At 44.7% G+C, this 22,652-nt stretch overlaps 1 protein-coding gene across 2 annotated transcripts in view; it reads left to right on the forward strand.

Annotated features, from left to right (window-relative positions):
• The window catches only part of NARF (nuclear prelamin A recognition factor), a 36,095-nt gene extending 19,345 nt beyond the window's left edge, over positions 1–16,750 (forward strand). For both annotated transcript variants that reach the window (XM_084838281.1, XM_084838283.1), the window contains 6 exons: positions 338–456; positions 1,845–1,974; positions 3,851–3,923; positions 5,709–5,846; positions 8,527–8,684; positions 10,901–16,750. In XM_084838281.1, coding sequence (XP_084694407.1) covers positions 338–456; positions 1,845–1,974; positions 3,851–3,923; positions 5,709–5,846; positions 8,527–8,684; positions 10,901–11,142 — 860 coding nt within the window. In that variant the 3' untranslated portion in view covers positions 11,143–16,750. The remainder of the gene's footprint in view (positions 1–337; positions 457–1,844; positions 1,975–3,850; positions 3,924–5,708; positions 5,847–8,526; positions 8,685–10,900) is intronic.
• Positions 16,751–22,652: the final 5,902 nt, after the last annotated feature.

Genomic DNA, 22,652 nt, shown 5'->3' on the forward strand with positions numbered 1-22,652 from the left:
TTTTATGTATTACACTTATATCCCGCTTTTTTTCCCTCTGTAAGGAACCCAAGGCAGCGTACATAATCCTCCTCTCCATTTTATCCTCACAACAACAACCCTGTGAGGTAGGTTGGGCTGACAGTCTGTGACTGGCCCAAAGTCACCCAGTGAGCTTCCATGGCCAAGTGGGGACTAGAACCCAGATCTCCTGACTCCCAGTCCAACACTCTCGCCACTACACCACACTGGCTTTCTAACTTTTTACTTTTTACTAAAAGTACTTTTTAACTACTTTGTTTTATGCATCTTCCACCACAATCCTCAATCCTGTCTCGGTTCTGTTTACTCATTATAGGTTGGATCCAGTATGCGGAGAGAGTCCTCTCCAGTCTGGTAACGCCGCACATTTGCACTGCAAAGTCACCACAGCAGATCATGGGTTCCCTAGTAAAGGGTTATTTTGCCAGGCAGCAGGTAACTATTTCTGGTGCTTCTGTGATGGTTGTGAGGGGGAATGAGGTTTTCACATGCTGCTGTTTGATGCTGATTTGTGGGATTCTTCACAACAGATAGTTTTAAGTTTCTTTTATCAGTTTAACAAAGTTTGGGTGTTTCTCTAACCAGTAAGAGCTGTGAAAGGCACTGGATCAGCCCTTCATCGGTCCCATCATCTTTGTCTCTGACAACAGCCAGTGCTGCTGTACAATGCTGTAAGACTTTAGAGCAAACGTCCCCAACTTGGTGGCGTCCAGATGTTTTGGATTACAGCTGCCAGCCACAGCCAGGATGGCAAATGGGGTGATGGGAGTTTTAGTCCAAAATATCTGCAGGGCATTGGGGTGGAGAAGTCTGCAAGACCCTACTGGGCCTGGCACCTAATTTTTACCCATTTGTTAAATGGTGGAGAGGATGCAAAACCTTCCACCCGACGCCAACATAGTGCATTTTCTTCTCTGTTTCCAGTGATCTGCATCTCTCATTTTCTCTGCTGCTGCTGTTTTGGCACCATGGGAAGTTTTGATCTTGAGTTCTTGCACCCCACGTTCCAGCCAATCAGAGATCTGGCAGGGAACACAATGATGTCATGGCCCTGTGTAAGCAATCAGATTTGGCTGTGTGATCCTGTCAGTGAGGGCTAACAATCACTTTGCCCTCCCTCTGCAGGGATGATATATTCCCATTGCTGACACTCCTTATCTTGACTGGCTTGTGGAGACTTCACTGTTCACCCTTTGCACAAAGGACAGGAAGCATTGGCTCTGTTGTTTCAGGAACAGGGACATTTTCATGCCCTTCTCACTGCAAAATCACCCAAAGAGGGTCACCCTCTTCAGGGAGCACGAAAAAAATGGGTCCTGTTTTGCCACTGCTCTATAGAGCACTGTCAGCCTGACCCTAATTGTGCTGATTCAAGAATAAGCCATGCTCAATAAGCTGAAGGGAGCTTTCTTCTTAGTAAGTATGTTTGGTAAGTATGTTTAGAGCTGCAGACTTACAGACCACAATTCTTCCAAGTGCATTCCAAATGTATTTTTCCTTCTTTGTGCTATTCTTCCATAAGTCTCTTACCACTATACATCCAGCCCACATAGGACAAGAATTCATTCATTCATTTTCCCATTTTTATGCTGCCTTTCAAGTGTAGATAGTTTCCAAAGCAGCTAATACATTAAAATACATCAGTACAAATTAAAACAAATATTAAAACCAACAAAGAAAGACTTGGGCAATCGAGCATCCTGATCTAATAAAATCCAAATTCTATGAATAGTGTTTTTCTGAAAAGGTACAGCAATCCATTTTGTCTCCATATGCTTCTTTTCCTGTAATTTGTTTGTTTTTCTATTTCCTTCCTCCATCAGAACCTCTCCCCTGATAAAATCTTCCACATAATTGTGGCACCTTGCTACGACAAAAAGCTAGAAGCCTTGCGAGAAGACTTCTGCACCCCTTTGTATAATTCTCAAGATGTTGATTGTGTTTTAACATCAGGTAGGCATTTCCCATATAAAATGTATTTTTATTCAAGTGTTCCTTTTTATTTTATTTTATTTATGAAGGCAAAACAAACAGTAATGTAACAAAAGGTCATCTTCACAACTATGGTGGGGAGTTTTGGAAGGAAGGGGAGAGGAAGTGGAAGTGTAGGATGGAATGTCTTGTGGTGTACTCCAGTGGTGAAAATACTGTCATGACTCATACTTGATTTTCCACTGTGCCTACTTGGGTGTCTGTCAGGCTCAAATTACATACAGTGGTGAGAGACCTGTGTAGTTAAACCCTGATCTGCCCTAAACACATGTAAACCAGTTGATGGGGGATACCCTCTTAAGTGGGGAAGGGGCACGCTGGTGCTAACCCTCTCCCCCACTTGTGGCTTATCTTTCCAAAATCTGTCCCCACATGCCACTTCCCCCTCAGCCAGACTCTGATACAGAAATGAAGGCGGGCTAGGAGAGCAGGGTCTGTGGGGAGGTAAGCTCTGGGTAGGAGGAAGGTTCCACACCCCTTACCCTTATGCCCCCTTTGCTCTTTAAATCAGAACAGCCTCTTGGCCAGCCCAGTCATTAGACAGAGTGAGGCAGCTGATTTGGGGCTTCATGAAAGGGCATTGAATGGATAGTTATTTTATTATTGTTGTGTTTTTACTGCCACAGTTGGGGAGAGGTAGTTGTGGGGTTTTCTGCCCCAGGTGCCAAAATAACTCGGCCAGTCTTGGTACTATACACCTTGACTTGATGGGGGGGCATTTGCAATTCTGCCCCTGGCTGCAATGGCCGGCCTTGGATCACCCGCTCCCCCGTCCTGCTTCACATGTAATTGGAGTGACCCAGGTTTAAACTCTCAGGTTTGTCACTGTCCCCAAGTGTTGTTTGAATCTTTGGCTCTGGGCTGATGCCAAATGGCTGGAAATGATGGGAGTTGCAGTCCAACGCATCTGGAGGGCAGCCGGTTGGGGAAGGCTGCCAGACTAGTCCAAGGCTCAGTTCACACTGCATGTTTGCAAAGGTTTGTGCAGCTGGATGAGGGACCCACACACCTGCCAAAGTGAAAGGCGTGTGACAACCCCTCACGCTACCGTGAAGCAGGTTGTGTAAAGTGCCAACTTGTGTGATTGGAAGGGTGGCTGTAGGGATTACTCTGTTGGGAAAGGCCACTCAGAGTCTTCCTTGCTGTAGTAGTTTATTCAGTGCTGTTGCTCTGTCCTGCTCAGTCCACTCTGCAGGCAACGTCAGTGTGACGTCAGGCAAGCGAGTGGTCTGGCCAGTCAGCAGCAAGCAGGGAAGGCTCCTGATTTCCCCAAAGCCAAAAACATTTGCCTTCTTAGCAGAGTCAGGACAATGTGACTGCTGTGCTGACTGCAGCAAACAGTCATAAAGATATCCAGGAAAGAAACAGATAAGAGAGCTGTATAGGGGTGGGAGAGACTGCGCTCTTTATTCCAAACATGGTTTGAGAATAACTCTTTCTCCAGCAATATGAATTGTACAAATATACATGGCTGGCTAGGGGTTGCTGTGAGTTATAATCCAGCACATCTGGAGGGTACCAGGTTGAGGAAGCCTGGACTAGGTGGACCTTTGGTCTGATCCAGTAGAGCCCTGCTGATATCCTTATTAACGCAACACGGCAGATCTAGAAAGCCGGGAGCTATTGTATAGAGTGCAAACTCTCACTGCAGGGGTGGGGAACCTGTGGCCCTCCAGATGTTCTTCAACTCCAACTCCCATCAGCCCCAGCCAGCAAGGCCAATGATGGGAATTGTAATCCAACAACATCCCCACTCCTGTCTTTCCGACTCCTTCCCCACACCCTTGGTGGCCTCTGTGTGTGCTTAAGAGTAATGTAATCCCCCCCACCTTTACAGGCGAAGTCTTCCAAATAATGGAGCAGAAAAAAGTCTCTTTGAAAGAAATAGCTGAGGTGGCCTTTGATACCCTGTAAGTAGCTGTTGTGAGATGCTTTTGCTTTGGTTCGTGATTTGACTAAAAACAAACCTCTTTACACACCTCCAGCAGACTGAAGAGTTTCAAAAAGAACAAGTACTGCCATTATTATCATGACCATCTAACGCATTTCTACCGTATTCAATGTTGTGATCCTGGAAGAAAGACACGCGGTGAAGCAGTTTTCTTCTGCCTCTTATGCCGTTGCAAAAACAGGCTGTGTCTTGGCAGGCCCTGATCCAGGTTCTGGGTGGCCTTGGTGCCCCCTCAGTGCTGACTACGCCCCGCCCCAGTACCTGCTGTCACTCCGGCTCCCCAGCAGCAGCCAGCTTCCCCCTCCCTCTTGTGTTCTTTCTTATGAGTAGGTACAGGGGGGAAGGGGTGGATGGCAGTGGCGCTGTAATGGGCTGGGAGCAGCGCAGCCACTCCGCTCCTGCGGCATGACCGCATTGCTGTCGCCAGATAAGCCCGCTCACAAGTGCGAATGGGTGGCCGGCCAGCTGGCAGGCTCACGTGCGCGAATGAGCGTACGCAGCAACGATCGCTAGGTGAGCTCACTTGGTATTGCAAGAGGGAATGGCTGCCACTGGGGGGCCCAACAGGCACCAGGCTCTGGGGTGGCAGGCAAGGGGGCAATCTCCAGTGGGCACGGCTGAGTTGCGTGGGCCCCAGCAAATGCCCCAGTATGCCAGGGGCTGATGCTGGGCCCGCACAGCCTCCTGAGATTTGCATTTGCTATAAAGTCATGGCTTAACCATCCTAGCAGCAGATTCCATTTTCAATGGAACACTTCATAATGTCTTTGTTATGGGACATTGTAGGGTACGAAAGAGCTCTCTTGCAGAAGTAACTAATACTTTTCCAGTGGGGTGACCATGTTAGTTTGTTACAGTAAAAAAAGAAGAAGTAAGTCTTATGGCACCTTAAAAATGAACAGATTTATTGTGGAATACATTTTCATAGAGTAGAACCTACTTCGTCAGATACATGAAATATTATCCTTGGCAGATACACACACACACACACACACACACACACAGAGGTGGGGTGTAGAAAAAATAATTGTGAGCAGTGGGACCGAAAGGCCTTGAAATGCAAGGCATACAGTCTGACATTTGTATCCAAGGCTCATACGTATACAAGATAAGCACAGTGACCATTCACCACAGCAGCAATTGGTGATAACATAATAACATAATTTCCCTAGCTTTTTATGCTGATATAACACATGTAGTGGGACAGGAAACCTTGATCCTGACAAGAGTTCTAAATGAATATACGTCCCCAAACAAGCTAATCATATGACACATTTGGGTAGCAGGCAGTTCTTGATGCCACGGTCTCCCCATCATCTGCTTCGGTAGATACCCTACTGCAGCCTTCCCCAACCTGGTGCCTTCCATCATGCTCATTGGAAGTTGTAGTCCAGCATGTCTGGATGGTACCGTGTTGGGGAAGGCTATCCTAGTAGCATCATGGTGCATGCCCCTGGGCAGATGTTGGTTCAGAAAACAAGAACTGACAGTCCCCAGTTCACAGTGAGTTGAGCAGTGAAATTTAACGTCTTGACATCCACTAAATAAATATATTTAAAATACATGTTTATTAATAGGGTTTCAATTCTGTTCTCTTACTGGTTAAGTAATATATGGTATTCGGTCCTCTTGGCTGGTGACCGCTAGAGCACAAATATGTGCCAACAAAGCTCGGTAGAGGGATCTCCATGTTCACAAAGTGATCCTGCTCTTCACTTCCTTGTCTCCTCCTGTATTTTATAAGGTTTGGTGGAATAAAGGAGGGTGAGTTAATCCGGCATGATGGAAGAAGGTCAGATGGTTACCTGGAGCACATATTTAAACACGCTGCCAAGGAGCTGTTTGATACTGAAGTGAAGGAGCTCACGTACAAAGTATTAAAGTAAGTTGCATATCTAAAATATATTCATCTGAAACACTAGCTCAGAAAATAGGCACTTCTGGACATTTTGCGTGTTATACTGTAGCAAATGTAAGCTCTTGCCACGTGTATACACACATGATCAGTTATGGTGCATATACCACCAAAAATACACATGGTTTAAAGCATGCACATACCATATGCACCACTTACATTTGTAGATGTATGCAGAAAACATTTGAGCGGAGATCCTTAGTAGCTGTGGGGTTTTCACTTGCTACTGTTTAATATCCAGATGAGCAGCCGTTGTCATCTTGGTGATGGAAAGACAAGTAGAATTCAGAATTCACACAAAGCACACAGTGGGATGAGACAGGGAGCAAGAACATGTGGCTACACCTGCTAGGATTCCCTGCCTGTGCCATAGTGTTATGTCAGAACGGCAATTCTGAAAACAAGGACCTTTCCTAGTAGGATTGCCAACTCTTGAAATAAGGTCTGGTACCTGGACTGGTCCTGGGGCAAGAAATCTGGTACATGCATGGGGGGGCCCACAGACAATGCTCTGTTCATCTAAGATGCAGCTGTTGCATGTGCTTACAAGTTCCCTGCCACCAACTCATACCATTCATAATATCAGGCCCCCACAGATCCCAGTATAATCCAGATCACAACAGTGCCACAGAGGATATAACTCAGGAAAAACAGATATGCCACAGACCACAGATTTAGCAGCCTTGCTTTTAAGCCTGAGCCTGGTAGCCATGAATAACAAGGAATTCCATGCTGGTGAGTGAGCAGGCTGGTGGAGGAGGGCCAGAGCTCTCCTTCCTTCCTCTGCATCCAGTGTGGAGACCAAGTGGGCTGCGGAGGAGAGAAGCCCCCTCCTCCAGGCCCAGCATAGACATACAGGCTGCTGCAAAAGAGATGGAGCTCTTTGTTCTTCCTCTGCCAATGCCTAGCAGGCTAGGTTATTTTTGTTTTGCCTGCTTTTGTGGGCTTATTTTCAAGGCTGGCTTATGGTCAAAGAATTAAGCATCTGGAAAGCATTTCCCCATTTTACAGATGGAGAGTAATGAGGTGAGACTGATCTCACGATCAGATCAGTGATTTCAACCCCGACTTATGCCCAGGAGATAACTCTCAGAGGTGAGCCTAGCCACACACTCAGGTCAAGGCATGCATACGCATTGTGTGGTGAATGGGTTTAGTGGAAAGTAAATACAACAACGCCCACTCTTCTAGCACGCATACATACAGAGCAAGACCCAGATCCACCTGGTACCTCCCCCTGCGCACCTGACTGGGCTGGGACAAGCGGCTCCTGCTGGCTGGCTGAACGGCACTCCGTCCACTGCCACTGAGTGAGGTTCAGACAGTTGTGCAAGAGGCAGGTGAGCGGCAGCAGGCTCATTTTGGCCAGGCTGTGCTAGTAGCGAAGCGGCAGGCACACCATTACCATTGTTGGGGTTAGCCAGCTATGTAGCTCCTCCTCCTCCCCCTGTCACCACTGTGGTGGCACCACTTGCCACCATTGGGGGAGGGTGCGCATGTCTGTGCTCGGCCAGCAACCTACGTTTCTCCTTAGCACCATCCCAGGAGAGAGCCCCAGAAGATCATGGTCAGGTACGGCAACCAATTTCAAATGTATACACGGGCTAGCACGCACACGCACACACATGCATAGACACACGTGCTTCTAGGTCTTCCCCTGCCTAGTTTGCATGTGTGTACACAATCTTAAAGTTGGGGAGAGTCAAAGGACAAGGCTTCTCCTTTCCCTTGTTTGGCAACTGGCTAAAAGCCCTCAAAACCGGCCAGGCTGGCCAGAAACCAGTTGGCTGGCAACAGTACTTTACAGCCTTGGTCTGATCTTATTTACACATTCATCCATTTAGATGTATAACCAGCCTTCTCCTTGAGAATCCAGGGTCAGTAGCAAACTGTTTATAAAGCAATCTGCGGAAAGCATGCAGCTGCTCATAAACCTTTGCTTATTCTTGTTCTCTAAATGCTTGGAAAATGTCATGTCTTCCAGAAGGCCCTTAAGCTGTGGTGTACTTTGAGCACAACAATGTCAGAACTGGGGAGCCACTCAAGATGTGGTTCAAGCGCTGTGCATGGATTGTACAATTGCAATGAATTATAGAGATAAAGGGAGTTCCTTATTATGAAGGACCAAGATTATGAAGGCTTTTAAAGTCAATCATTGTAACCCACCGTGAGTTCCTGTTTTGGAAGAAAAATTGAATATTTCATTTATTTTGAAATGTTAAGCTAAAATCAACAGTGTGGATTAAGTTGAGAAGACTACAGACAGCCAGTGCAGTCCCTGACGCCCTGGGACCAGGTGTTTCTAACATTCCACTTCTTGCCAGAGAGGACTTGATGGTGAAACCAACAAGGGTGTCAGCCATCAGTAGGCAGCCCTATATCAAATGCAATATAGTAGTCCAAAGGAATGATAGCGACTGTATTCCAATCAGGGGGTGGGAACTGGCCTTTTCACCAGTTTCAAGAGTCGGTGGAAAGCATTCCTGAGCACCAAGTGCAGAGGCTGATATGGGAAGTCCAACCTTTTCATCCATATCTGCCCTGGTCCCCTCTTCTGTGTGAAGGACCCAACCAAGTGTTTTCTGGCTGTCCTCAAACTAATGCTGCAGATGGAAGCATTCAGAATCTTCTCGTTGTGTCTTTTCAGAAACAAAGATTTCCAGGAGGTCACATTAGAAAAGGACGGTGAGACAGTGTTACGCTTTGCAGCAGCGTATGGCTTTCGCAACATCCAAAACATGGTCCTGAAGTTGAAAAAGGGAAAGTGTTCCTACCACTTCATAGAGGTTTTAGCCTGTCCTGGAGGTAACAGCAGAACATGAGATCTATTTTTCCCTTTGTATTATAGGAAGGTTGTAGACAGACATAATGACTGGGTTTGCACAATCACAGAGGGGGAAATAAGCCATAGTGGCTATTTCTGCCCTGTGTGCTGGTCGTGTGCTGGTCACATGCTGGTCACATTTGCATAATTACCATCAGCAGTGCAGCTTGTCATGTCGTGTGAACCCAGGACAGAACTCACAGGCTGTTGTAGGGTTCTGAATGGCTTGTTAACCATGGAAACAAGCCACTCTGGCCGGATTTACATGACACAACAAGGCATGCTGCCGAGGGTAATTATAAAGGTCCTCCTGGCACGTGACCAGCATGCACAGAGGAGGAAATAAGCAGCTGTAGCTTATTTCTTCTCTGTAATTGTGAAAATTGGGGCAGAAATTCTGCTTCTGGACCTTGTTGGCCTTGGAGAGGAGATAGATTTTCCAAAAATCCTGACGAAGCCCCAAACTCTTTCTATATATACAAGTGGGCTGTGTGGCAAAATGGTGCAGTGTGGGTGCTCCAGCCAGCCATACACTTTTCCAGGATATTCTATTACATTCCCTCTCCGCTGCCCAGTTTTCCATCCCCACCCTCTCAACAGACACTCACCATTCTGTGTCTACTGAGCATACTCATTGGGCTTGGGTGGGGTGGGGGGATTTATCCTGGGGGGGGGGGGTTGTCCTAAAGATGTTTTCTGCTTCTGCAAACCTTGCGGTTCCACGCAAGCATCCTGACATCTCCTTGTTTCTCAGTAGCCCCATTTTGGCTACTTAGCCATTGTAAATTGTCACCTGAGTTTACTACTAGTATATATGATGAAGTCTTTCCTATACTTTTTTGCAGTCAGTTACTTCTTAGCATACCTTGAATTCTGTATTACTCAACAGTATGGACTGCTGTGTGCAGTGTCATTCAGTGAAGCCAGCATTTTGAGATGTAATTGTTTTAAGTCATGCAGTTAAAGAAGAGAGAGTCTGCTATATTCCAGCACTGAATGTCCATGTAAATATTCCTGGGCTTAGCTTTGGAATGATGTTGAAAGGCTTAGAAAGAGAATGAGAACAGAAGGAAAAGGTACTGGAAAAACATTGAAGGAAGAGAAGGAACCTCCCCTTTTTTATAACACTGTTGCCGATACTGAACCAGTAACATTTATCATTTGATAAAGCTTGGTGTCCTGAAAGAGTGTGCTAGGGCGTAGTATGGCTGGCTGAGGAATGCTGGGAGTTGTAGGACCTTCTCTCTCTCTAAATACCTGTCCCTGGTCTGGTCCATATGTGTAGTGGGGAATGAGAGCATGCCTTCCTTCCTAGGGATGGATGAATCTGGTTTTTTTTGAAGCACAAGTTCCATCCTATTTCCACATCAGTTTGTAAATCTGGGGAGTAAAAAGTCCACACAAAAATTTGTACGCATTCCTCCTAGTATACACATTGTCGTATGCTATTTCCCCACTCTGCTCTATTTTTGGCAAGCAATTTCCCCTGGTATATGCCTCTTGTATGCAGTTTTCCAAAATTTATGGATTTTTGTACACTATTTCCCTTATATTATGCTTTTTTATTATTCAGAGAGTTGCATCACAACATTCAGAGAAAACCCAGGAATAATTGTGTTCACATTTCAGTTTGGGAAGTGCAAATTAGATCAGTTCATATTAAACACAAACCAAACAAATCCACCTAGTGAATCTGCCTTGCCTCACACATGAGGGCATCATGGCTTCTAGTCACGATGGTTATGTGCTACTTCCAGTATCGGAGGCAGTATGCCAATGTGCACCAGTTGCTGGGGAACATGGGTGGGAGGGTGCTGTTGCACTTGTGTCCTGCTTGTGGTTTCCTGGTCGACAGCTGGTTGGCCGCCATGTGAACAGAATGCTGGACTAGATGGACCCTTGGTCTGAACCAGCATGGCTCTTCTTATGTTCATGTTCAGCTAGGGCCTGCATGCATAAAATCCAGTGCACATACAATTACCAGTTTGTGTGGTCGATTCCTGAATTTTATCTGGGATAAACACCACAATCTAGGATTGTGCACATTGGGCATCTAGGGGTGTCAGAGGCAGGGTATGTGTGCCAGGTGCGCTCTTGCTCCCCGCCACACATACGGGCCCAGCCAGAAACGGCTGTTGTCCAATGTGTTTCTCTGCCTAAGCAAACAAATTCTCTTGGCTTTTGCCTCCCATTTTAGGGTGTTTAAATGGGAAAGGACAAGCCCAGACTGAAGATGGGAAACCAGACAAGGCCCTGCTCAGACAGATGGAGGATGTGTACGCTGCAGTCCCTGTCCGGCTTCCTGAAACCAGTGGGCACGTGCAGAAGCTTTACCAGGAATGGCTGGAAGGGATGGACTCCATGAAGGTCCGGGAATCATTACATACTAAATACAGCATGGAAAAACCAGCTGCCACCAGTTTGGATATCAAATGGTGACCAATCAGATTGCAAGACTTGCATTAGGTTTGTTATACATGCAGCACTGGCAGCTATTCTATGCAACTGGAGATGGAGGCACTGATTAAATATGTGAACAATACAAAGAACTGGAACTGCCTCTGTTCCCCATTGGGACTATGTAGAGTCAGCCTGTTGCTTGTTTCAGTGTACATTTGGAATGTCTTCATTTAATCAGAGCCTGACATTGGGTGTGTGTGTGTGTGTATCTGAGGACCTTCTATAAGGCATGGTGAGTCTTTCTCAACTTCCAGCAGAGGTACATTGGAATGGAAGAGGCATGTCAGGATCAGGGCATGTTGTAACGTGCTTTGATTCTGATCCTTAGGTACATGAATCTATGTGCCAGGAATCCAATGCTATGGATTTCACCATCTCTTGGAGGGGGGTTGTGTTAGATTTACAGTTTATCTAAGACTTCATATCATTACCAAACATTGTTAAGATACCAAAATATGACAAAACAAACTAACCCTTGATATAATTTCCTACTGTATCGCACCTGTTTGACTTTACTATATTAAGGGGCATGCCAGTGAGGCTGAGTTGTATGAAGAGAAAAACTTTGCCCCCTGCTGGTAAAGAATTTCATTTGTAACAGCTTTAAGTCAGTTTGGCTTGGCTCTTTTAAGAAAGTGGGAATTGTGTCCTGTTCTCTCTTTTCACTGTCTGCTCCTCCTGACACTGCCAGCTTGTTGTTCTGTACTTGGGAATATTGAGGTCCTAGTCTTCAAAAGAGGGCGAGACACCTGGGTGGGAGTGGCCAGCCAGGTTGAAGATTGTATCCAGGAGATCTGTCCAGCCACCAGCAGTTCAGGGTGAAGTCGTTCAGGGTGTGACCCTATGCATATTTTGATAGAAAAAGCCCTATAACTCCCAGCACCCCTCCAGCTAGCCATGCTGGGAATTGTAGGACTTTTTCTGTCTAAATATGCACAGGATTGTACCTTCAGCGGTTAAAAGGTAAGGCAGTGGCCAATGCAGGTAGGATCATGGGGCCAAAATTGCAGGAGTAAGCAAGTCTAAGGAGGTGAAGCTAGAGATAAATCTGTTGAAACACAGAGGCAGCCACTGGAATATCTGAGGATAAAGGTTGATCTGATCCGGGAAGCTAGTATACTTTACTGCACTCCAGCCTGCCTAATGCCAAAGGCCTATGTGTCAATTTAGGTAAGGATGATTCACCTACTACTAGTGTTAAATCCACCCATTTGATTGTAGGCTTTTCTGGGGTTTGCTAACCTTGACAGCTGATTCTGTGTGGGTCAGATCCTGATATCTGTCAAAACTAATGGAACTCCACCAGTGATAGTTGCCAGTAAAACTTCTTGATGCACAACTAAGGCTGCAATCCTATACATGCTTACCTGGGGGTAATTCTCATTGAATTAAATGGGACTTACTTCTGAGTAGATATGCATAGGATTGTTCTGTAAGTAACAGAGAGCAATCTATCAAGCATAGCTAATGTACAACCTCCATCGATGTCATTGGGACAGGTAGCATTGCCCAATGCATGCTCATTGAAATGAACAGAGCAGTACCTAACAGATTATGCCCCAAAACTGTAATTTTAAACCGTAATTTTTTTCTATTCTAGGGTATAGTTCCCTCCTCCCACTAATATTTTCTCACTTGGATGCTCTGCTCAGACATGAAACAAAAGACAAGGTCTTTTTCTGCATTTCTGTTGCTCCTTTTATTTTGTCAGGTACTTAAACGCTAATGCTTCCAAAGCCTCTTAAAATTCTTTGCAACAGCATTGGCCTCTCCCATAGCTTCTCCTTCCTTTGGTTTTCCTATCTTAACGAGAAAATACGGGTAAGCTTTGTTGTGAGCTTTGTTGTGATTTCGCTGTGACTCACACATTCTTGTGACATTCTTAAATGATCACCATGCAAAAAAACAATAAAATGAGGCTCTTAAGGCTCAGATCTGTGCATACCAGGAATTGAAACCTCCCTTTCTTTAGAGGGCATTGGTGCTTCAAGCCTCTCAAAGTGTGTCTGTCTAAATTCTCACTCTGGTTCCTATCGAAGCAATGAAATTTTCACCCAGGAGCAGAAATTATGTCGTAATAAAGGGACTTTTGTGTTTGACATGGGGACATTTGGGCTGCATCTCTTTTAGCAGCATAGAAGAGCTGGGTTCTGTGCGTGTGGATTTCGTTACATACACAAAAAATCAGATTGTATATCTTGATTAGCTGTATCTTTGTAAAAAGAAATAGTCGCTTAAAACGGGTATGGGAGTAAAAACACCTATGAAAAAAAACCTACCTCTGTGCTAGGAAAGGAACTCAGAGCACCTGGGAGATCCCTGGGTCTGCTGCTGCTGCAGCATTGAAATCAAAAGGGTACATCCACATGGCAGTTTCTTAGGGAATCAGATGTTTTTATCTTTTCCTCACAGTCCCTACACAGACAATTCTTCAGCCTATTGAGGTATCACGGTGGGCATGCAGGTTGTACAACTAGCTTCTTGTGTCGTTATGAGGGTATCTGGAGGGGAAAGAGACTGGCCTTCTCTAGGGGATATTTTTCTATATTCCCAGTTGTGCAACTGAAGCAGAAGAAGCTTCCATGTGAATGTGCCCAAAGATGTCCGAATTCCTGTGTTGAGGTAAAAGCACTTAAGCACAGCTTTTGGTATCTTCAAGTTATGATGGCAATGTAATTTATTTTAATCCTAACTTCGTGTTCATTAGGTTGCCCTGGATATGCGTTCAATGCAGTACTAGCCTTATAATGCCATTGTATTTTTCAATGTTTGTATATACATCTGGTGGACATTTTGTGTTAAATCTTTTATTTTCCTTACAGTTTTATATAGAGGTTTTAGTTGTTTGTGGGAAATGTATGTGTGTGGTTGACCTCAACAAATATGTTCCTCAGTATAGATTTTGGATTTAGTTTTACAGGCCCAGTGCTCAAACCTCTCCCAAAAGCACAAGCCCCCATGGAGTGTGTTGCTTGCTCATTGCTATGGTAGGAAAGGAGCTGCTTTCCTGTGCCAAAATGGAAATTTCCAAACCTATTAATTACAGATAATAGGAACTCCCATCTATGTTGTCAAGCAACCTGTTGTTAAGGGGTAAAATCCCATACCACTGCACTACACCAGTTGTGCCCATGTTGGCCAACGGCCACAGGAACAGGGTGGCAAGAGATGAATTATAAAGCTGCTCTTACAGTGGAATGTAACTGGATAAGCCTACTAAAAATCACATTTTGTCACTTCTGGCCATTTAAACATTTTACATCTAGAGTGGCCACTACAGGCTTTTGTGCTGATATATATAACTTGATCCTGACAATGAGAAGGATCATTCCTCACATGCCTTCAGGAATTTCTGGCTTGGAGCTCTAACTTGACGGCCCCTCTCTGCCCACTGCACTGCTGACAGCAGAGGCTTTACTTGATCCTCTCACTGTGTAGACTACCTAATGAAGCAGGACCACCACTTTTATTATCCACAAGCTCATGGAGCTGGCAAAGGGGCTTGCCATGCTCCACCCCTTCTATGGGTGTTAAGAATGAATCTGCCGAAGTTGCTATCAAATTGGAGCTACATACTCCAGATTTAACACGGCCTCTCTCCCTTGTATGTTAGCAGCATCTTCTTGTGGTATCAGAACTCATGAAAAGGGGGTGGGGGTGTTAGGGTTGCCGAGGGCTTGGGAGTTCATAGTTCTGCTTTGATGCTGGTATCTTTAATATTCATAAGCAAGGCAGAAATTATAATGTATTCTTGCCACACATGTAATAGAAAAACTTATATTAACTGTAACAGCATGCAAATCTACTAGATCTGCTGCATATCTCAGTTCCCTAGGCAAGGATTCACTATTTACAATACCGTAGTCCCATTAACAATAGCGATTTACACAGTTGTGCGCAAGTAGTCAATGAATGTCTTGAATTCACTTACCTAAATAACACCAGGATGTACCTAGATTAGAGGCATGGGAAGTGTGCTATCGTATTAAATTAGATGGGAATGGACCCATGGGAGGCAAGTCACTTGAAAGTAGCCCCTTTTGTGATCACTGCATTAATACAAAGTACTCAATTTCAGGATTTCAGTCTGTTATAAAAAGCTCCCAGTTTCCAACTATGGATGCAATCCATTGACCACAGCTCCTAATTCACTGTGACAGGTTCTTTGTGGAAGCAGTGAACGCTGAACGCTGCCCAGTAGATGCACCCTGCTGTTTTCTGGAAATGAGTAGTCCTGTGCTTGAAGTAAATCAAATTATGAGCTTCCCATCTTGCTACAGTCACAGCCTGCCCTTTCCCAGGAACTGGTCATGTTCCTAGAGAAATCTAGTCATAGTGCTTCTCATTTGAATGTTGTTTTGGAACAATTTCCCCATGGGATGTGAGGAGTGTACATGTGTGTTTATATGGACATAAACACTGGGAGCTTTTCACAATAGACTGTATGAACAGTAAATGGTATTTTTAAGAAACGATTAAAACATAGTCTAGAATTTTGTTTCTTTGATGCCATAAAATATGCTTCCATTGGAATGTACTGAAGCCTCGGTGTTGCACATGGACAGCTCTGTCCTAGACATGCTTACTTGGCAGGCTTGCCTCTAGATTTGGGGGGGGGGGAGGCAGGTTGCTCTCAGTGGGGCCCCCAAGCACCAACCAGGACCCCTGGTGCCCACCACCACTTGGGCACTCCTGGCAGCAGCACCAGCCTTGGTCTCCTCACACATGTGAGTGGGTTTACCTGGCTGTGGTGCTGTAACAGGCCGGGGAGCCAAATGACTTCCTGGCCGATTACAGCACAGCTGCTGCCCTGTAAGCCCACTTGCCGGACAGGGTGGGGCAGCTGCCAGTCTCCCCCTTCCAGGCAAACTTACCCAGCAGCAGTGGGGGAGTTGTGATGGGCTGCGGAGCTGGGCAGATAATGCCACCCATGAGCATGAGGGGAAAGCTGGCATTTGGAGCAGCACAGCTCCTGTGGGTCCCAACTGATGGCACACAGGTGGGGGTGTGGCAGGCAAGGCATTAGCTCCAGTGTGTCCCGCCAGACTGCAAGGACCATAGCAAAAGCCCTAGTATGCTGGGTGCTGATGGTGAGCCTGTTACTTGGAAGTAAATCCGACTGAATTGAATGGGGCTGACTTCCTGGGAAATATGCTTAGGACTGCAGCCTTAAATGCACCCATGACAGCTAATGGGATTTAAGGACATTTACCATACGGTTAGGAGTGGGGGCTGGTGTGATGTGACTATGCGCTGAATGCTGGCACTGCTTACATGTATACTATTCTAGGGGTTTAGTAGGGAGAATGTCTATACTATGTATTCTCTGTCCCCCTGGGGTCTTTAAAAAAGGGAACAATAGATTTGATAAAGACATTCTGGTGACTTCCCAGCCAAAGGAGATCGTAAAATTGTAACAGCTGTACACATAAGTGACTACGGTCTTTGACTATGATGATATAAAATGTTTGTATTCATCTCTGCCTTTTCAACAAGATTGTATCTGGAAAATATTCAGTAACGTGTGCAATTTCCAGTGGAGTATGAATTTGAATGGCTTAAATAATAAATACTCTGTTGAATTTTGTTGCAGGTATACTTATTGTTATGTTTGATCCCAGAGACAGCCCCAAGCCATTTTGGTGCCTCAGGAGGAAAATCCAAACGGCAACATGCCTCCCACCCATGGTGGAAAATGTATATATAGTTTTAAAAATATAGTCTGATCCTAACCATGCATATGCAGAAGTAAACCTCACTGATTTCAATGAACATTCCTTCAATATTAATGATAATCAATTTGCTCCCTTTAATGATACCACAAAATCTGCAGTCTGAGAAGTACCTCACCCTGTCTAATGGTCAGACCTGGTACCACTTTCTACATCCAGGCTGGCTCACCCCTCCTCAGATGCTTCTCACTTACATAAGGGTCACTTTCCTAACCCTCTAGATCTCAGGGGTTGGCATGGGATGGAGACATGGCAGGAGGGGGAGGCCCCAGTTGCACCTGCAGACATATTCACATGTGTAAACCTAGCACTGGCGGTATTCCCACTGATGGTAGGCCCCGAAACAAGGTGGGTCAGAGGCGGCACTGGATCAAAACCATCTCTGTTCCCCGAAGAAGCCCCAGGATTGGGCCCCCTAATTATGCCAGTGTGGGGTTGGTGTACCTAATTGTCTTCCATTGGTAACATTTAAAAAAAAAAAATCCACGGAAGAAAAAGGCAAAGAAAAGCTCCTCCCTACCCGCCGGCTCCCCCACCAACCAATCATGAACTGGCAAGTCTTTGGAAGTGGCATACAATCCACCCCTTCACTCCCCACCCCAATTCAGCTTGCTTTTATGGTCACTAACTACAAACCTATCCATGTCTACTCCGGCATTAGTCCCACTGAGTTCACTAGGGCTTACTCCCACGTGTGTGTGTGTGTGTGTATATAGGAGGGTCAGACAAAGAATCCGACACCCACCTGCTGGTCTCTCTGCATCTCCATTTCTTACCACAGTTATTGTGCTGTGAACCACTTTGGCTACATCGATGCAGGAAAGGGCATTCAGATTAACGTAATAATAATGTCAGTTGCTGTCAGTGACTGCAGTTGTTCATCATGATAAAGAAAAATGAGAAGGTGTGGCTCAGTTTAACCATCATTGTCATGGGCAGGAGATCAATGTCTATCCTATACATAAGCGCATCATGATGCAGGAGAGGATTAAACACCCGGCTAGTAGGCCACATCCTAAATTCCAAAGGTCCCTGCAGACCTTTGGCAAGTGATCTGTTCCTCCCTTGGTAGCCCACTGGGTGAGGAGGAAGTGTGTGTGTGTGGGAGGGGTCAGAAAATGAGAGAGAAAAGGGGGCAGTCTGCTCAGTTTGGGCTCTGACCCTTCCCAATGTGGGTTTCAACCCCCACCCCTCCTCCACTGCAGGAATGTGCCCCCCTATAAATTATCAAGACAAAACGGTTCCCCCACCCCTGATCTAGTCCAATCCCCTTTTAGAAGCTAAGGATTTCCATTCCACCAGTTCCAGCTCCTCGCACCCCCACTCCAATAATCCAGGGAACAAGTGATTGATGCAAACAACCTTTTCACCATGCTTTTTTTTTTTTTTAACGCAACTGCACCTGATGCAGTACAATTTTCCTTCCCACTTGGCAGGATGATACAAGGGTCTTGTCCATGCCAGCAAACGAACTTCCCCAAGGCAAGCTGTCTCTGGCCAACTCACAGGCTATTGGTATAAAGTAAAGAATTAAATTAGCATCACTGATGCAATGAATATGGACTTGAGCATGCTCCGGGAGAGAGCGCAGGACAGGAAGGCCTGGCATGTTATGGTCCATGGGGTCACAAAGAGTCGGACACGACTGAACAACAACAACAACAACAACAAAGAATTAAATGGGCCTAAGGACAGGGAATTCATGCCAAAGGATTATATGCTGAATTTCCGTTATGTTTCAGCTACAGTTCCAGTTTTAAATATAGTCTTTTTACTGGGGGGTGGAGGGAGAAATGATGTGAGTTTTTGGATGCCCTTGAATGAATAATGAACTCAGTTTTTATAAACAAATATAAATAAAGCTGTCATCTACTTAGCACAAACCTATACATGTCTACTTAGAAGTAAGCCCCATTGAATTCAAGCAAGTATATATACTTACTTGAATACTATACATAAGAGTGTAGCCCACGTTGATTAATTGCATGGATTTTAATTGATTTGAATTAATTAAATCTGTATATGAATGCAAAGAATAATTCTGAAAACACACCAATTTTTGTTTCCCAGTGTTGTATACACACCCCACAGAAGACACCCTCTTAGCATGAGGTGGTGTGAGAAGGAGTGGGGGGATGCCTCCTCTTAGATTCTTCCTACCATCTAGTTTTTTAGATATTAGCATTAAAAATATTTTAAAAGGAAAATTCGCTTTTATAAAAAAATCTGCAAGAAACCTGTTTATAATCAGTGGTGTAGTGGAGCTGGGGCTTGCAGGGATGCAGTACCAGCACTGTGTTTTTTTGTTTTTTAATTAGTAGGGATGCGAACATCATCTGTCACCTCCTCAGACTTCCCCGTTTTCTCTGAGCTTCGCTGTAATCCTTACAGTTGCTGATAGGAAGTTAGTTTTCCCAGGGACACTATATTGTTCTGTCTTGTAAAGCAAAATATTGGGAGGGGGGCTTGATCTTGAATGGGCAATTAAGACCCAAGAGCTTTCAAAAGATCTGCTCCTAGTGGAGATGAAAACTGCTAGAACAGCTTTGTTGATATGGATCAACACAGCTGCCCCCCTTTTTGGCTTCCCCTTGGGGGCTGTCTTGATGGGCACCTACACTTCATAATGTACCACTTCGCCACTGTTTATAATTACAGTTATAAACAGTTGCTTTTCAAATCTTACTTTATTCTTCATACATGAATATTATGCTTGGCCAAAGATATTTTTATGAAGATTATTAAGATTGGATCCAGATTTACAGTACAATCCTAGATAGATAGATGGATGGATGGATGGATGGATGGATGGATGGATAGATGGGATTGTGTGTGTGTCTATATTTATTTATTTATTAGAGTAAACCTATTAACTTAAGTTAGCCTTAATATTAGTCTGATATTATTATTATTATTAGTAAGTTAGTCTCAGTGATACATTTCAAGATAATATTCATTTGTTCTTTATTCATTAATATGAAATAATACGCTTGGGCTTATTTTAGAAAGAATTTTTCTTATTTGACTATATTTTTGCAGTGTTATAATAAATTTCTGTTTAAAATTTAAACAAAAGAAAAGAAATTAACAGCAAGACTTTTTCTTATTTTGTTGTTGTTCAGTCATTCAGTCGTGTCTGATTCTTCGTGACCCCATGGACCATAGCACTCCAGGCCTTCCTGTCCTGCGCTCTCCCCCGGAGCATGCTCAAGTTCATATTCATTGCATCGGTGATGCTATCTAGCCATCTCATCCTCTGCCGTCCCCTTCTCCTTTTGCCTTCAGTCTTTCCCAGCATCAGGGTCTTTTCCAGAGAGTTTTCTCTTCGCATTAGGTGGCCAAAATATTGGAGCTTCAGCTTCAGTATCTGTCCTTCCAATGAGCACTCAGGGTTGATTTCCTTTAGGATTGACTGATTTGACCTCCTTGCAGTCCAGGGGACTCGTAAGAGTCTTCTCCAGCACCACAGTTCGAAAGCATCAATTCTTCGGCGCTCAGCCTTCCTTATAGTCCAGCTCTCACAGCCATACATTACTACTGGGAAAACCATAGCTCTGATTAGACGGACCTTTGTTGGCAAGGTGATGTCTCTGCTTCTTACTATGCTGTCTAGGTTTGCCATAGCTTTCCTCCCAAGGAGCAAGCGTCTTTTAATTTCATGGCTACAGTCACCGTCTGCCGTGATCTTGGAGCCCAAGAAAATAAAATCTGTCACTGCTGCCATTTCTTCCCCTTCTATATGCCAGGAAATGATAGGGCCAGATGCCATGATCTTCGTTTTTTTAATGTTGAGTTTCAAACCAGCTTTTGCACTCTCCTCTTTCACCCTCAACAAGGGGCTCTTTAGATCCTCTTCACTTTCTGCCATTAGGGTGGTATCATCTGCATATCGGAGGTTGTTGATAATTCTCCCGGCAATCTTAATTCCGACCTCTGATTCATCCAACCCGGCGTTTCTCATGATGTACTCTGCATATAAGTTAAATAAGCAGGGTGACAATATGCAGCCTTGTCGTACTCCTTTCCCAATCTTGAACCAATCACTTGTTCCATGTCTGGTTCTTACTGTTGCTTCTTGACCCTCATACAGGTTTCTCAGGAGACAGGTAAGGTGGTCTGGTACTCCCATCACTTTAAGAATTTGCCACAGTTTGTTGTGATTCACACAATCAAAGGCTTTAGCGTAGTCAATGAAGCAGAAATAGACATTTTTCTGGAATTCTCTTGCTTTCTCCATGATCCAGCGAATGTTGGCGATTTGATCTCTAGTTCCTCTGCCTCTTTGAAACCCAGCTTAAACTTCCGGTAGTTCTCGGTTCACATACTGCTGAAGCCTAGCTTGTAGGATTTTGAGCATAACTTTGCTGGCATGTGAAATGAGCGCAATTGTGCGGTAGTTTGAACACTCTTTGGCATTGCCCTTCTTTGGAATTGGAATGTAAACTGACCTTTTCCAGTCTTGCGGCCACTGCTGAGTGTTCCAAATTGGTTGGCATATTGAGTGCAGCACTTTAACAGCATCATCTTTTAGGATTTTAAATAGCTCAGCTGGAATACTGTCATCTCCGCTAGCTTTGTTGTTAGGAATGCTTCCTAAGGCCCACTTGACTTCACTCTCAAGGATGTCCGGCTCAAGTTCATTGACCGCACTATCATGGCTATCAGGGACATTCAGATCTTTCCTGTATAGTTCTTCTGTGTATTCTTGCCACCTCTTCTTAATCTCATCTGCTTCTGTTAGGTCCCTGCCTTCTTTGTCCTTTATCATGCCCGTCTTTGCACAAAACGTTCCCTTGAGATCTCCGATTTTCTTGAAGAGATCTCTAGTCTTTCCCATTCTGTTGTTTTCCTCGATTTCTTTGCATTGTTCATTTAAGAAGGCCTTCTTGTCTCTCCTTGCTATTCTCTGAAACTCTGCATTCAGTTGGATATATCTTCCCCTTTCTCCCTTGCTTTTCGCTTCCCTTCTTTCCTCAGCTACTTGTAAAGCCTCATCAGACAGCCACTGTGCTTTCTTGCATTTCTTTTTCTTTGGGATGGATTTCGTTGCTGCCTCCTGAACAATGTTACGGACCTCCGTCCGTAGTTCCTCAGGCACTCTGTCTATCAGGTCTAATCCCTTAAATCTATTCCTCACCTCCACTGTATATTCATAAGGGATATGATTTAGGTCATACCTGAATGGCTGAGTGGTTTTCCCTACATTCTTCAATTTAAGCCGAAATTTTGCAACAAGAAGCTCATGATCTGAGCCACAGTCAGCTCCAGGTCTTGTTTTTACTGACTGTATAGAGCTTCTCCATCTTTGGCTGCAAAGGACATAATCAATCTGATTTCGATATTGACCATCTGGTGATGTCCATGTGTAGAGTCAGCTCTTGTGCTGTTGGAAAAGAGTGTTTGCTATGATCAGCGTGTTCTCTTGGCAAAACTCTATTAGCTTTTGTCCTGCTTCATTTTGTACACCAAGGCCATGCCTGCCTGTTATCCCGGTGATTTCTTGACTTCCTACTTTAGCATTCCAATCCCCTATGATGAAGAGGACATCTTGTTTTGGTGTTAGTTCTAGAAGGTGTTGTAGGTCTTCATAGAACCGATCAACCTCAGCTTCCTCGGCATCAGTGGTTGGGGCATAGACTTGTATTACTGTGATGTTGAATGGTTTGCCTTGGATTCGTACTGAGATCATTCTATCGTTTTTGAGATTGTACCCCAGTACTGCTTTTCCCACCCTTTTGTTGACTATGAGTGCTACTC

The sequence above is a fragment of the Heloderma suspectum genome, chromosome 2 (assembly GCF_057233095.1).
Source record: "Heloderma suspectum isolate Gila_16-S chromosome 2, 16-S_ref, whole genome shotgun sequence".
NCBI lineage: Eukaryota > Metazoa > Chordata > Lepidosauria > Squamata > Helodermatidae > Heloderma > Heloderma suspectum.